This window comes from Leptodactylus fuscus, chromosome 3, assembly GCF_031893055.1.
Source record: "Leptodactylus fuscus isolate aLepFus1 chromosome 3, aLepFus1.hap2, whole genome shotgun sequence".
Classification (NCBI taxonomy): Eukaryota; Metazoa; Chordata; class Amphibia; order Anura; family Leptodactylidae; genus Leptodactylus; species Leptodactylus fuscus.
In genome coordinates, this window is record NC_134267.1 from 81,187,982 (window position 1) to 81,200,640 (window position 12,659).

At 43.9% G+C, this 12,659-nt stretch overlaps 1 protein-coding gene across 3 annotated transcripts in view; it reads left to right on the forward strand.

The window, feature by feature from the left end:
- AGPAT4 (1-acylglycerol-3-phosphate O-acyltransferase 4) overlaps positions 1-12,659 on the forward strand; it is an 82,242-nt gene that overhangs the window by 28,458 nt on the left and 41,125 nt on the right. For all 3 annotated transcript variants that reach the window (XM_075267852.1, XM_075267854.1, XM_075267853.1), the window contains one exon: positions 2,646-2,883. In XM_075267852.1, coding sequence (XP_075123953.1) covers positions 2,706-2,883 — 178 coding nt within the window. In that variant the 5' untranslated portion in view covers positions 2,646-2,705. The remainder of the gene's footprint in view (positions 1-2,645; positions 2,884-12,659) is intronic.

The following is a 12,659-nucleotide window of genomic DNA, read 5'->3' on the forward strand; positions in this document are numbered from 1 at the left end:
CTCTGCAGGTCATTTGTACCAAAGCAGCGTGGCTCGTGGGATTGTTTACATGCATTCTGGAGTGCCTAAAAATTTGCTACAATACCTGGTGAAATCTATTGCCTTTATGATATTAAATTCTGCAATGTTCAAAATATGGCATAATTAATATGTCACCTTTATTCAGCCACTAGCCTCTGCCCGTGACTTCATTTGCGTGTTGTTGGAGTCGACGATCTGCCTATATTCCGCAAATTGCTGCCATCGATGTTTTCCCTGCTCCAGCGTTTCAGCAGCTCTTAAGCTGTCCTTTTGCTGAACTTGTTCCTCACACCGTGCCTGTGATTGTTCTCACAGGCACGGTGGGACACCATATAATGAACATGTTGTTGGCCTTGATGCCTGCTCTGGCGTTTCGGCAGCTGTCAAGCCGGGCTGCCGCTGAACTCATTCCTCGCACTGTGCCCTGATTGTTCCGGCATCTCAGCAGCTTGCTGGAAAGCCATATAATGATTGTGTTGTTGCCGTTGATAATCCGCCTGCTTCAGCGTTTTGGCAGCTTGCCGCTAAACCCGTTCCTCGTGCTGTGCCCATGATTTTTGCACAGATCAGATAATATGCAAATGAATGGACAGAATGGACTGAGGGTTAGCTGAGTGATTACATAGAAAGATAACAGATCTGGCTTTATCAGAACCTGAGATAAGCTGCTTCAAGAACAGTGTAATATAGTATGTGAACATAAATTCATAACAGTTGTGAAGCCATGTCATTTACCGGGATAAAAAGTCCATGTATTAATCGAGGTTACAAACTATCTATGTGCCAAATTTAATTCAAATTCGTTCATCCGTTTTTGCGTGATTGACGAACAAACATCCAAACACACACATATCTACAGTAAACACACAAACATTCAAACACACAAACTTTCACATTTATAATATTAGTAGGATTGTTATCTTGGCAATGGTTGTGAGCATTCCCTTAGATGATGTGATTGCTGCTGACTGAGCATCTAAGCAGTTAAATACATGGATCAGAGTAATCACAGATCTCTGGCATTGAAAAGGGCAGCAGCTGAACACTACAGCTAACAGTGCCGGCTCCACTTCTGATATGATGCATTGCAGAGCACTTATTAAAAAATTAACTTTTGACTATGACCTAATCTAAAGAGGTTTTATGGGACTTAAAGGGATATTCCCATGTACATAATAATATCTATATTTGTAGATAATTAAAAGTTAAACATTTTTGTAAATATAAGTAATTAAAAATTCTGCAAAATTCAAAGATTTTCTCTAACTTTCTTAGTGGTAACAGTCTGTTGTCTAGATGGGTTGCCACTGGTTACGACCACTAATGCAGAATCTTTCTATTGTCTGGGTCTTGTCAGGAACCCAGCTATGATTTTCTTATTGTAGCCGGGTTATCATGCAGGGACACTATATGTATCAGAAGATATCCCGGCCACAATAAAGAAATCATGACTGATTTTCTGACCTTAGAAAGTTCCTGCATTCATGGTTGTATCCACTGGCAACCGATCAAGACAACAGACTGTGACCACAAGATATTTAGAGAAAATCTTTAAAACTCTGCAAAATGTTTAATTACTTATATTTGGAAAAATGTTAACGTTTTAATTATAAACAAATTTAAAAATTATTATGTTCATGGGAATACCCCTTTAAGAAAGGCTATTCTTCTCATACCCTTATTATTCTGATCCCCGCCGCCGTTCCTGAGGAATTTCTTTTTTTTTCCATATGTAAATGAGTTTTCAGACAGCACTGTGGGTGTTCCCCTGTACTGTCTGTCTGAGACTGTCCAGTGAAGCCTTTGTCTTCTTCTCTGAACCGCCTCTTCTCTCACATGCTCATCGCGTTTTCATCCAAAAGCACCAGCTGCGCGTATCCATCGGCCATTTTATTGTGGCCAAACGGTAGATGCCACAGGAAAATGGCCAACGGATATGCGCAGTCAGCGCTTTTGGATGAAGACGCATCACTAGATCACAGCAAGCAAGAGACTTGAAATGGAGATCAGAGGAGAAAAGTCACCAGTATCACACTGGAGCAGAGAAACCATGTCATACACTATGCAATCTGCCACTGAGGTGCCCAGCATACATGCTAAAAGTCACAATTTTGCTAAGACAATCAGAAATGGATGGGTGTTATGTACACCCACACCAAATTAGGCAATTGGTGGGATTTAAAGTTCAGATTTTAGCCTATGAAATGTCTGCCAGTATTGGGAAGGTTAGCAATGCGGGGAGAAATGGAAAGCGGAATCATGAGGTACAGGAGTGGAAGATGTGCCATGCTAGCAACCATGAATAGAAGGGGGGTTCCATGCCTGCTTGCCCAGAATTCAATCTTTTTATGTTTTTTTTATATGAGCAGATATGGCTTTAGTCTTGTAAATGTTTTATGAATGTCGCCATGCAATGTAAAGTATATTTTCCAATTAACAGAAAGCTATATTATAACGATGGCATTAGTAACATTTCTCTTGTGCTGCTAATTTCACCCTATTAAAAGTAATGTAAACCAATGCATTTGGCGGCAATATAAAAACATACAGTATATGGTATTGTGGGATTTATCTGTTTTGCCTTGATGTTGATTTGTATATTTTAATCTTTTGCTATTAAACAGGTATTCTCCTGACAATCTGAATGGTTTTGAGAAGCTCCTGTCTCCTTTTCCTGGCAAAATATGGACATCATTGGATTTGTGAAATCTCAGTTCCTCTGCCATCTTTTTATCAGCTATGTGTTTATTGGAACTGGACTTATTATTAATTTAATTCAACTTTTTACTCTTTTACTATGGCCTTTTAACAAACAACTGTACCGCAAGATCAACTGCAGACTGGCATACTGCGTATCAAGCCGTAAGCCCTTTTCTTCCTTTTTCATTTATTTCTTTATTTTTTTGTATAGTTCAATTTATGTGTTGGGAAATGGCAGACCTTAGGTTGGGTTTTGATGACAGAATTTATCAGCCCAGCCATGTAGATAGGTTAGAGTCACCCTGAATAATTTCCCTTCTGAATCAATGCTTCCATTGCCGAGATATCGCTGTTTTTTAGCTCTTTGGAACAACGAGTGTGATTGTTCCAAAGAGGTAAATAGCAACGCACTTGTCACTCCAAAGCTTATTTTCATATTGACAAAAACAGCGATACCTTGGCAATAGAGACACCAAACAGAAAACAATGACAGAAAACAATGTTTGATTCAGGTGGCCCTAACTTCCCTATCTGCGGGGCTGGGTTGATATGTTGGATTGTTGTGGAAAATTCCTTATAATGTTTTCAGTAAGATTTTATTAGAAATTTTCTACACTATACTGGAATATTACTAAATATATAGGCTTTCTGAAAGCAACCACAGCTCTGTACTTTGTTTATCAACTGTTAACTTTGTTCCATTGACTTGAATGGGCTTCAATTTCAGTAATGAGGCGCAGCCACTACACAATATTCTGTACATGCCTGTGCCTGAGCCATAGTCCCTTAATTTTCTGATTGTAGCGAGTGCCAGGAATCAAGTCCCCACCAATCAGATTTTGATGTACTCATCCTAATATCAGTGTCCTGGAAAACACTTCTTTAAACGTTATTCATTTGCAACATTCTAGCACTTCAGCAACCTTCTTTTTAAAAACAACATAGACAAGATTACGGGTATTACAGCAGCAACTGACTTTATTTTTGGCCCTCAAAGGGAATGTTAGTTTAATGCAGAAAAGTCCTGTTAAGTATTGGTTTGGTCCTTTCTTTCATTTGTATGGGGAATTGTCTGACCTTACTCTGAAAAAGGGATTCTTAAATGGTCACTAAATTTTCAGACAACTTATTCTCATTCAATAGAACATGTAATTCTGGACCAAAATGTGATTGCACTTTAATTAAAAATGTTGATGTTTTTGGCCTGAAAATCCTCTCTAAAGTCTCCCTTCTAGCTAATTTGCAGTTCACTCCTGTTACTAGGGAAGTTTCATCTACAGAGATGCAAGATTGGTTCAAAGTGAGTGGAGGTGCTTGTTCTTTTCTCTTTTCACGCATTGAATGCATATGGGAGGGGCTGATTTTTCTCACAGCCTCCATACATGTCTGCAAACTGCTTTCTCTGTGCAAAGTACTAAACATTCTGTAAACCTTACAATGCAAGAAAGCTCTTCTATGCAATTGTATTTACTTCTGGCTGCTTGTTTGGGGATGTTATTCGCAGCCACCAAGCAGCTTTCCTGGCTGTGCTCATAGATTGATCTTTTCCTATGTCATACCTGCATGTATTTGCCCTGTATTTGCCGTTCACTGTTCCTGGGTCTCCTATATGATGGTCACTTAGTCTTTTCTCGGCTATTTGTTTTCTATTGTACAATTACTCCTAGCAGAATTACATGTAAACCAGTAGGAGAAGTGGCAGATTGCTCCTTTTGGTACATGCCCCCTCCGTAAGAGAAAATATAAAATGTGCTGCAGCCATGATGGGGATATTAGCAGCAGATAAACTAATAGGACACCTTGTAGGACCCAGGTGATATTTTAACTTTTCATGAAAACTCTGTTACCCTTTGACAATGGAGATGACTTGATCTGCCAAGTAAACCGATCCCAAAAAATAAATAAGATTGGTTAGAAATGAGTCATATGGTCTGTGATCCCAGAGAGCTTGAGAATACACAAGATCATACATTGACCCTTTTGCATGCCTATTTCTAAAGCTAGTGTTAAATTCAGTACACTTCTTTTGTGCAGTGAAAAGAAAAGGAAATTTGTGTAGGGATAAGTTTTTTAAGATCTGTATGCATTTCCTAGATCAATAGTTCTCAACCTGCGGTGACAGCCACGGTTTCCCATCCCCCACTAAGTATGAAAGTCGGCGGGCACCATCCCTACTTTAGAAGTGCAGTGAACACTTCCATTAGTACTGGAGGTGCTAAATGTAGTTGCAGAGGCCCTAGGAGAGAGAGCTCACCACTTTCTATCTGCACTGGGGTTTGTTGTGACGTCAGCACTTGATGCCCAGAACAGCGGAAGTGGGAAGCAGAGTAGAGAAACTGAACTCGGCTCACAACTTGCTCCGTGGGGCAGCTGTAACTGCAATGAGCTCCTCCATCAGTACTGATGGAAGGGTTAATTGCACTTGTAATGTAAGCATGGCGCCTGTTAAAGTTCAGAGAGTGCATGGCGCAGAGTGGTAAGTAATGAATATAGCTTACCACTCGTTACATAAGCATCAATGAGTATGGGGGCCATTATATTATTCTGAGCTATCATGTTATATATAGGGGCCATTCTACTATATACAGTATATGGGCATTTTATATGTGGAGGAAGTTTGGGAGCCATTATGCTATATTTGGGAGTTATTATATGAGGGGGCCATTATATATCCACACGCAGGTGGGTGGGGCTTACTGCCTGGCATGAGAGTGGCTGCTTTGTATGGAAGCATTCAGTCATCCGCAGTGTCTTTGATAGGTAGTACCGGGCTCACCACCGAAGTCTCCGAGAAATGCAGTTTTAATTGCAGGTTAGGTACTTAGATAGGGCCTGCAGTGTTATATCTGGACTCCTTAGGAGAAAGAGGGCTATTGCGCCATATTCAATAATTGCTCCTGACGAACGCTAACATTATAAACAGGGGAAAACGCGTAGAGATTTTTGTATGACCGACCACAAACTTTATACGATCATTATATGTTATAGATAGCGGGAGTCGATTTGCCTAATACACCTCCCAGTTAGAGAACTTTTTACTGCACTATAATGGGTATTTAGGGAGAGCGATATATACTACTTCAGGTATCAAGGAGTAATTGTCAGCAATGTTATTAGCCCAGACACCATCACTATAGTACATTTTTAACAGGATAGGAGCCAGGCTTTTTGTAGGGTAAATAAATAGTGTGGGTGAATGGTCTTGTGAATCCACTCCTAATCCCTATGCCTATGTGATTGTGGATAGGATAATGCCCCTAACCCTTCTCAGTTTAGAGACGTCTTGTGATTTTTTTCAGACAAATGTTTATTAAAAGTTATGTTTTATTGTTTTTTCACTCACTCACCATTATACTGTGAATTGGCCATTATATGTGGAAGCAATTTTGAGGCACTGTGAGGACCAGCACATTACATGTTAGGACACTGTGGGGTCGTTATACAATCATGACACACTTGAAATTTTTCCAGAAAATGAAGTATTTCTCCCAAAAAATTATTGCAATTAGACATTTTGTTGTTCCCGTTTATTTCCTTTTTGTGTATTGGAGCAACAAAAAGAACCTAAGAAAAAAAAGCCAAAAATGATATAATTTCATGCAAAACTCAAGACAATTATTGGCAGCCTTAACTTAATATTTAGTTGCACACTCTTTGGACAAAAATAACTATAACCATCAATAAGCTTCTTACACCTCTCAACTGGAATTTTGGACCAGTCTTCTTTTGTAAACTTCTCCAGTAGAGATGAGCGAACAGTGTTCTATCGAACTCAGGTTCGATCGGATATTAGGCTGTTCGGCATGTTCGAATCGAATCGAACACCGCGTGGTAAAGTGCGCCATTACTCGATTCCCCTCCCACCTTCCCTGGCGCCTTTTTTGCTCCAATAACAGCGCAGGGTAGGTGGGACAGGAACTACGACACCGGTGACGTTGAAAAAAGTAGGCAAAACCCATTGGCTGCCGAAAACATGTGACCTCTAATTTAAAAGAACAGCGACGCCCAGCTTCGCGTCATTCTGAGCTTGCAATTCACCGGGGACGGAGGTTTCCGTCCAGTTAGCTAGGGGTTAGATTCTGGGTAGGCAGGGACAGGCTAGGATAGGAAGGAGAAGACAACCAACAGCTCTTATAAGAGCTAAATTCCAGGGAGAAGCTTGTCAGTGTAACGTGGCACTGACGGGCTCAATCGCCGCAACCCAGCATTCCGCGGATCCTGAATGGAATACACTGACAGTGTATTCCCGTATACCCGATATATACCCCCGATACCCGTTCCAACGGTGTGCCCCCCCACCTTCACCCCAGAAATACCCTGCAAGTCCCCTAGCAATAGAATTGGGGCTATATACACCCACAATTTTTGCTACTGGTATATAGTGCCATTGTCTGACTGGGAATTCAAAGAATATATGGGGGTTACGTGCACCCACAATTTTTGCTACTGGTATATAGTGCCATTGTCTCACTGGGAATTCAAAGAATATATTGGGGTTACGTGCACCCACAATTTTTGCTACTGGTATATAGTGCCATTGTCTCACTGGGAATTCAAAGAATATATGGGGGTTACGTGCACCCACAATTTTTGCTACTGCTATACAGTGCCATTGTCTCACTGGGAATTCAAAGAATATATTGGGGTTACGTGCACCCACAATTTTTGCTACTGGTAGATAGTGCCATTGTCTCACTGGGAATTCAAAGAATATATTGGGGTTATGTGCACCCACAATTTTTGCTACTGCTATATAGTGCCAGTTTCTGACTGGTAATTCAAAGAATATATTGGGGTTACGTGCACCCACAATTTTTGTTACTGGTATATAGTGCCAGTTTCTGACTGGGAATTCAAAGAATATATGGGGGTTACGTGCACCCACAATTTTTGCTACTGCTATATAGTGCCAGTTTCTGACTGGTAATTCAAAGAATATATTGGGGTTACGTGCACCCACAATTTTTGTTACTGGTATATAGTGCCAGTTTCTGACTGGGAATTCAAAGAATATATGGGGGTTACATATAACTTCAATTCCAGGGAGAAGCTTGTCAGTGTAACGTGGCACTGACTGGCTCAATCGCCGCAACCCAGCTTTCCCAGGATCCTGAATGGAACACACTGACAGTGTATTCCCGTATACCCCATATATACACCCCAAATCCCCGTTCCAACGGTGTGCCCCCCCCACCTTCACCTCAGAAATACCCTGCAAGTCCCCTAGCAATAGAATTGAGGCTATATACACCCACAATTTTTGCTACTGGTATATAGTGCCATTGTCTGACTGGGAATTCAAAGAATATATTGGGGTTACGTGCACCCACAATTTTTGCTACTGGTATATAGTGCCATTGTCTCACTGGGAATTCAAAGAATATATGGGGGTTACGTGCACCCACAATTTTTGCTACTGCTATACAGTGCCATTGTCTCACTGGGAATTCAAAGAATATATTGGGGTTATGTGCACCCACAATTTTTGCTACTGGTATATAGTGCCAGTTTCTGACTGGTAATTCAAAGAATATATTGGGGTTACGTGCACCCACAATTTTTGCTACTGGTATATAGTGCCATTGTCTGACTGGGAATTCAAAGAATATATGGGGGTTACGTGCACCCACAATTTTTGCTACTGCTATACAGTGCCATTGTCTCACTGGGAATTCAAAGAATATATTGGGGTTACGTGCACCCACAATTTTTGCTACTGGTAGATAGTGCCATTGTCTCACTGGGAATTCAAAGAATATATTGGGGTTATGTGCACCCACAATTTTTGCTACTGCTATGTTGGCGTTCGGGCTTGTTGAAACTCCCGCCTTCCTGGACCTGATGGCAACTGCGGCACCTCGCTATGCCGTCCCTAGCCGTCACTACTTCTCCCGGTGTGCCGTCCCCGCCTTGCACCAGCACGTGTCACTCAACATCAGGCGGGCCCTTAGTTCCGTGCTTTGCACAAAGGTCCACTTGACCACCGACGCGTGGACAAGTGCATGCGGACAGGGACGCTACATTTCACTGACGGCACACTGGGTGAATGTAGTTGAGGCTGGGACTGCTTCCCAAACTGGCCCGGTGTACCTCGTCTCCCCGCCTAACATTCCTGGCAGGGACACGAGAAGAACACCCCCCTCCTCCTCCACCGCCTCCTCCTCCGCCACCGCCTCCTCCTCCGCTGTTAGATTGACCCCAGCTACGAGTTGGAAACGTTGCAGCACTGGCATTGGTAGACGTCAGCAGGCTGTGCTGAAGCTGATCAGCTTGGGGGACAGACAGCACACTGCCTCCGAGGTGAGGGATGCCCTCCTCGATGAGACGGCAATATGGTTTGAGCCGCTGCACCTGGGCCCAGGCATGGTCGTTTGTGATAACGGCCGGAACCTGGTAGCAGCTCTGGAGCTTGCCGGACTCCAACATGTTCCATGCCTGGCCCACGTCTTCAACCTAGTGGTGCAACGTTTCCTAAAGAGCTACCCCAATGTTCCAGAGCTACTGGTGAAAGTGCGGCGCATGTGCGCCCACTTTCGCAAGTCGACAGTAGCCGCTGCTAGCTTAAAATCTCTCCAGCAACGCCTGCATGTGCCACAACACCGGCTTTTGTGCGACGTCCCCACACGCTGGAACTCAACGTTTCAGATGTTGAATAGAGTGGTTGAGCAGCAGAGACCTTTGATGGAATACCAGCTACAAAACCCTAGGGTGCCACAAAGTCAGCTGCCTCAGTTTCACATCCATGAGTGGCCATGGATGAGAGACCTTTGTGACATCCTACGGGTCTTTGAGGAGTCCACAAGGAGGGTGAGCTCTGAGGATGCGATGGTGAGCCTTACAATCCCGCTCTTGTGTGTTCTGAGAGAATCCCTGATTGACATCAGGGATAACTCAGATCACACAGAGGAGTTAGGGATAGCATCCGATCCGTCACAGCTGGAGAGTAGGTCCACACATCTGTCCGCTTCATCGCGTTTAATGGAGGAGGAGGAGGAGGAAGAAGAGTTGTCCGATGATGTGATGGTGATACAGGAGGCTTCCGGGCAACTTCGAATCGTCCCATTGTTGCAGCGCGGATGGGTAGACATGGAGGATGAGGAGGAAATGGAGATTGAACTTTCCGGTGGGGCCAGAGGAGTCATGCCAACTAACACTGTGGCAGACATGGCTGAGTTCATGTTGGGGTGCTTTACAACCGACAAGCGTATTGTCAAAATCATGGAGGACAACCAGTACTGGATCTTTGCTATCCTTGACCCCCGGTATAAAAACAACATCTCGTCTTTTATTCCGGTAGAGGGGAGGGCCAATCGCATCAATGCTTGCCACAGGCAATTGGTGCAGAATATGATGGAGATGTTTCCAGCATGTGACGTTGGCGGCAGGGAGGGCAGTTCCTCCAGTAGGCAACCAAGTTCTCACCGGTCCACACAAACGAGGGGCACACTGTCTAAGGCCTGGGACACCTTGATGGCACCCCCTCGCCAAAGTGCCGCCACGGAGGGTCCTAGTGTCACCAGGCGTGAGAAGTATAGGCGCATGTTGCGGGAATACCTTTCCGACCACAGCCCTGTCCTCTCTGACCCCTCTGCGCCCTACACGTATTGGGTGTCGAAGTTGGACCTGTGGCTTGAACTTGCCCTATATGCCTTGGAGGTGCTGTCCTGTCCTGCCGCCAGCGCCCTATCTGAGAGGGTGTTCAGTGCAGCCGGTGGCATCATCACTGACAAGCGCACCCGTCTGTCAGCTGAGAGTGCCGACCGGCTCACTTTGATAAAAATGAACCACCACTGGATAGAGCCTTCATTTTTGTGCCCACCTGTGTAAAGCACCCCAACATGAAACTCCATGTCTGTACTCAACCTCTCCAATTCCTCCTCATACTCATCCACCATAAGCGTTGCACAATTCTGCTAATACTAGGCTCCCTCCACCCTGATTTCCACCAACTCTGCTGGTTAGAGGCTCCCTCCACCCTGCTTTCCCACAACTCTGCTGGTTAGAGGCTCCCTCCACCCTGCTTTCCCACAACTCTGCTGGTTAGAGGCTCCCTCCACCCTGCTTTCCCACAACTCTGCTGGTTAGAGGCTCCCTCCACCCTGATTTCCACCAACTCTGCTGGTTAGAGGCTCCCTCCACCATGAATTGGTCCAAACTGGGGTTTTTAGAGGCTCCCTCCACCATGAATTGGTCCAAACTGGGGTTTTTAGAGGCTCCCTCCACCATGAATTTGCCCAAACTGGGCTGTTTAGAGGCTCCCTCCATCATGAATTGGTCCAAACTGGGGTTTTAGAGGATCCCTCCACCATGAATTGGTCCAAACTGGGGGTTTTAGAGGCTCCCTCCACCATGAATTTGCCCAAACTGGGGTGTTTAGAGGCTCCCTCCACCATGAATTTGCCCAAACTCTGCTGGTTAGAGGCTCAATCCACCCTGATTTTCAAAACAAATGTTGGTGCCAACCTCAACTTACTACAAGGGCCAAATTCACTGCTGGTGACAAGCTCTCCTCACTGCAAGTGCCAAATACACATGTTTCAAGGTGTTTTCCTACTGTCAGAGAGGTGGTATTGAGTGTGTAAAGTGTGTAGTTGTTAGGCTGTGATGTTGGGGTAATAGAGGGTCTTTGGTGTGTTAGATGCCCCCAGACATGCTTCCCCTGCTGTCCCAGTGTCATTCCAGAGGTGTTGGCATCATTTCCTGGGGTGTCATAGTGGACTTGGTGATCCTCCAGACACGGATTTGGGTTTCCCCCTTAACGAGTATCTGTTCCCCAGCGACTATAATGGGGTTCGAAACCCGTTCGAACACACGAACATTGAGCGGCTGTTCGAATCGAATTTCGAACCTCGAACATTTTAGTGTTCGCTCATCTCTATTCTCCAGGTCTCTCATATTTAAAGGTGCCTTCTCCCAACAGCAATTTTAAGATTTATTCACAGGTGTCCAATGGGATTTAGATCCGGACTCGTTGCTGGCTACTTCATAACTCAAGTGCTTTGTTTCCATCCAATTCTGGGTTCTTTTTGAAGTATGTTTGAGGTCATTGTCCAGCTGGAAGACCCATGACCTAGGACACAAACCCAGATTACTGACACTGGGCCCTTCATTGTAACCCCAAATCATTTGATAATCTTCAGATTTCATGTTGCCTTGCGCACAGTCAGGGCACCCTGTGGTAGAGGCAGCAAAACAACCCCAAAACATCTTTGAACCTCCACAATATTTGACATTTTCAGTAAACGGCAGAATGATGTGCTTTACCAAAAGGCTCTCTTTTGGTCTCATCTGACCACAAGACTTTTTCCCAGATGAATTTTGGCTTACTCATGTACATTTTCGCAAACTGCAGTTTAGCTTTTTATGCCTCTGTGCCAGTAGTGGGGTCATCCTGGGTTGTTTGCCATGACGTTCCATTTCATTCAAATGTCGATGGATAGCTTGCATTGTCATTGATGCACCCTGAGCCTGCCGAACAGCTTGAATTCCTTTGGAAATTAATTGGGGCTGCTTATCCACCATCCAAACTATACTATGTTTCAAGCTTTCATCTATCGTTCTTTTCTATCCATGTCCAGGGAGATTAGCTACAGTGCCATGGGTTGTAAACTTCTTGATTATGTTGCATGCCGTGGACAAAGGAACATGAGATTGTTTGTTTATATTTTTCCACAATTTTGGTTCTAAAGTTCTCACAGTTCTCTTTTTCTGTTCTCCATGCTTAGTGTGGCACCCACAGACACACAAAGAATGAGTCAATTTCTTTAAATTTTATCTGGTTCCAGGTGTGATATTTATACTGCCCACACCTGATACTTGCCACAGGTGAGTTAGAACAAGCATCAATAAACATGTGTATAACAAAAAAATGTGTAATAGTTTTTGGGAGAAATGCTTAATTTTCTGTAAAAAATTCAGGGGTGCCAACACTTATGGCC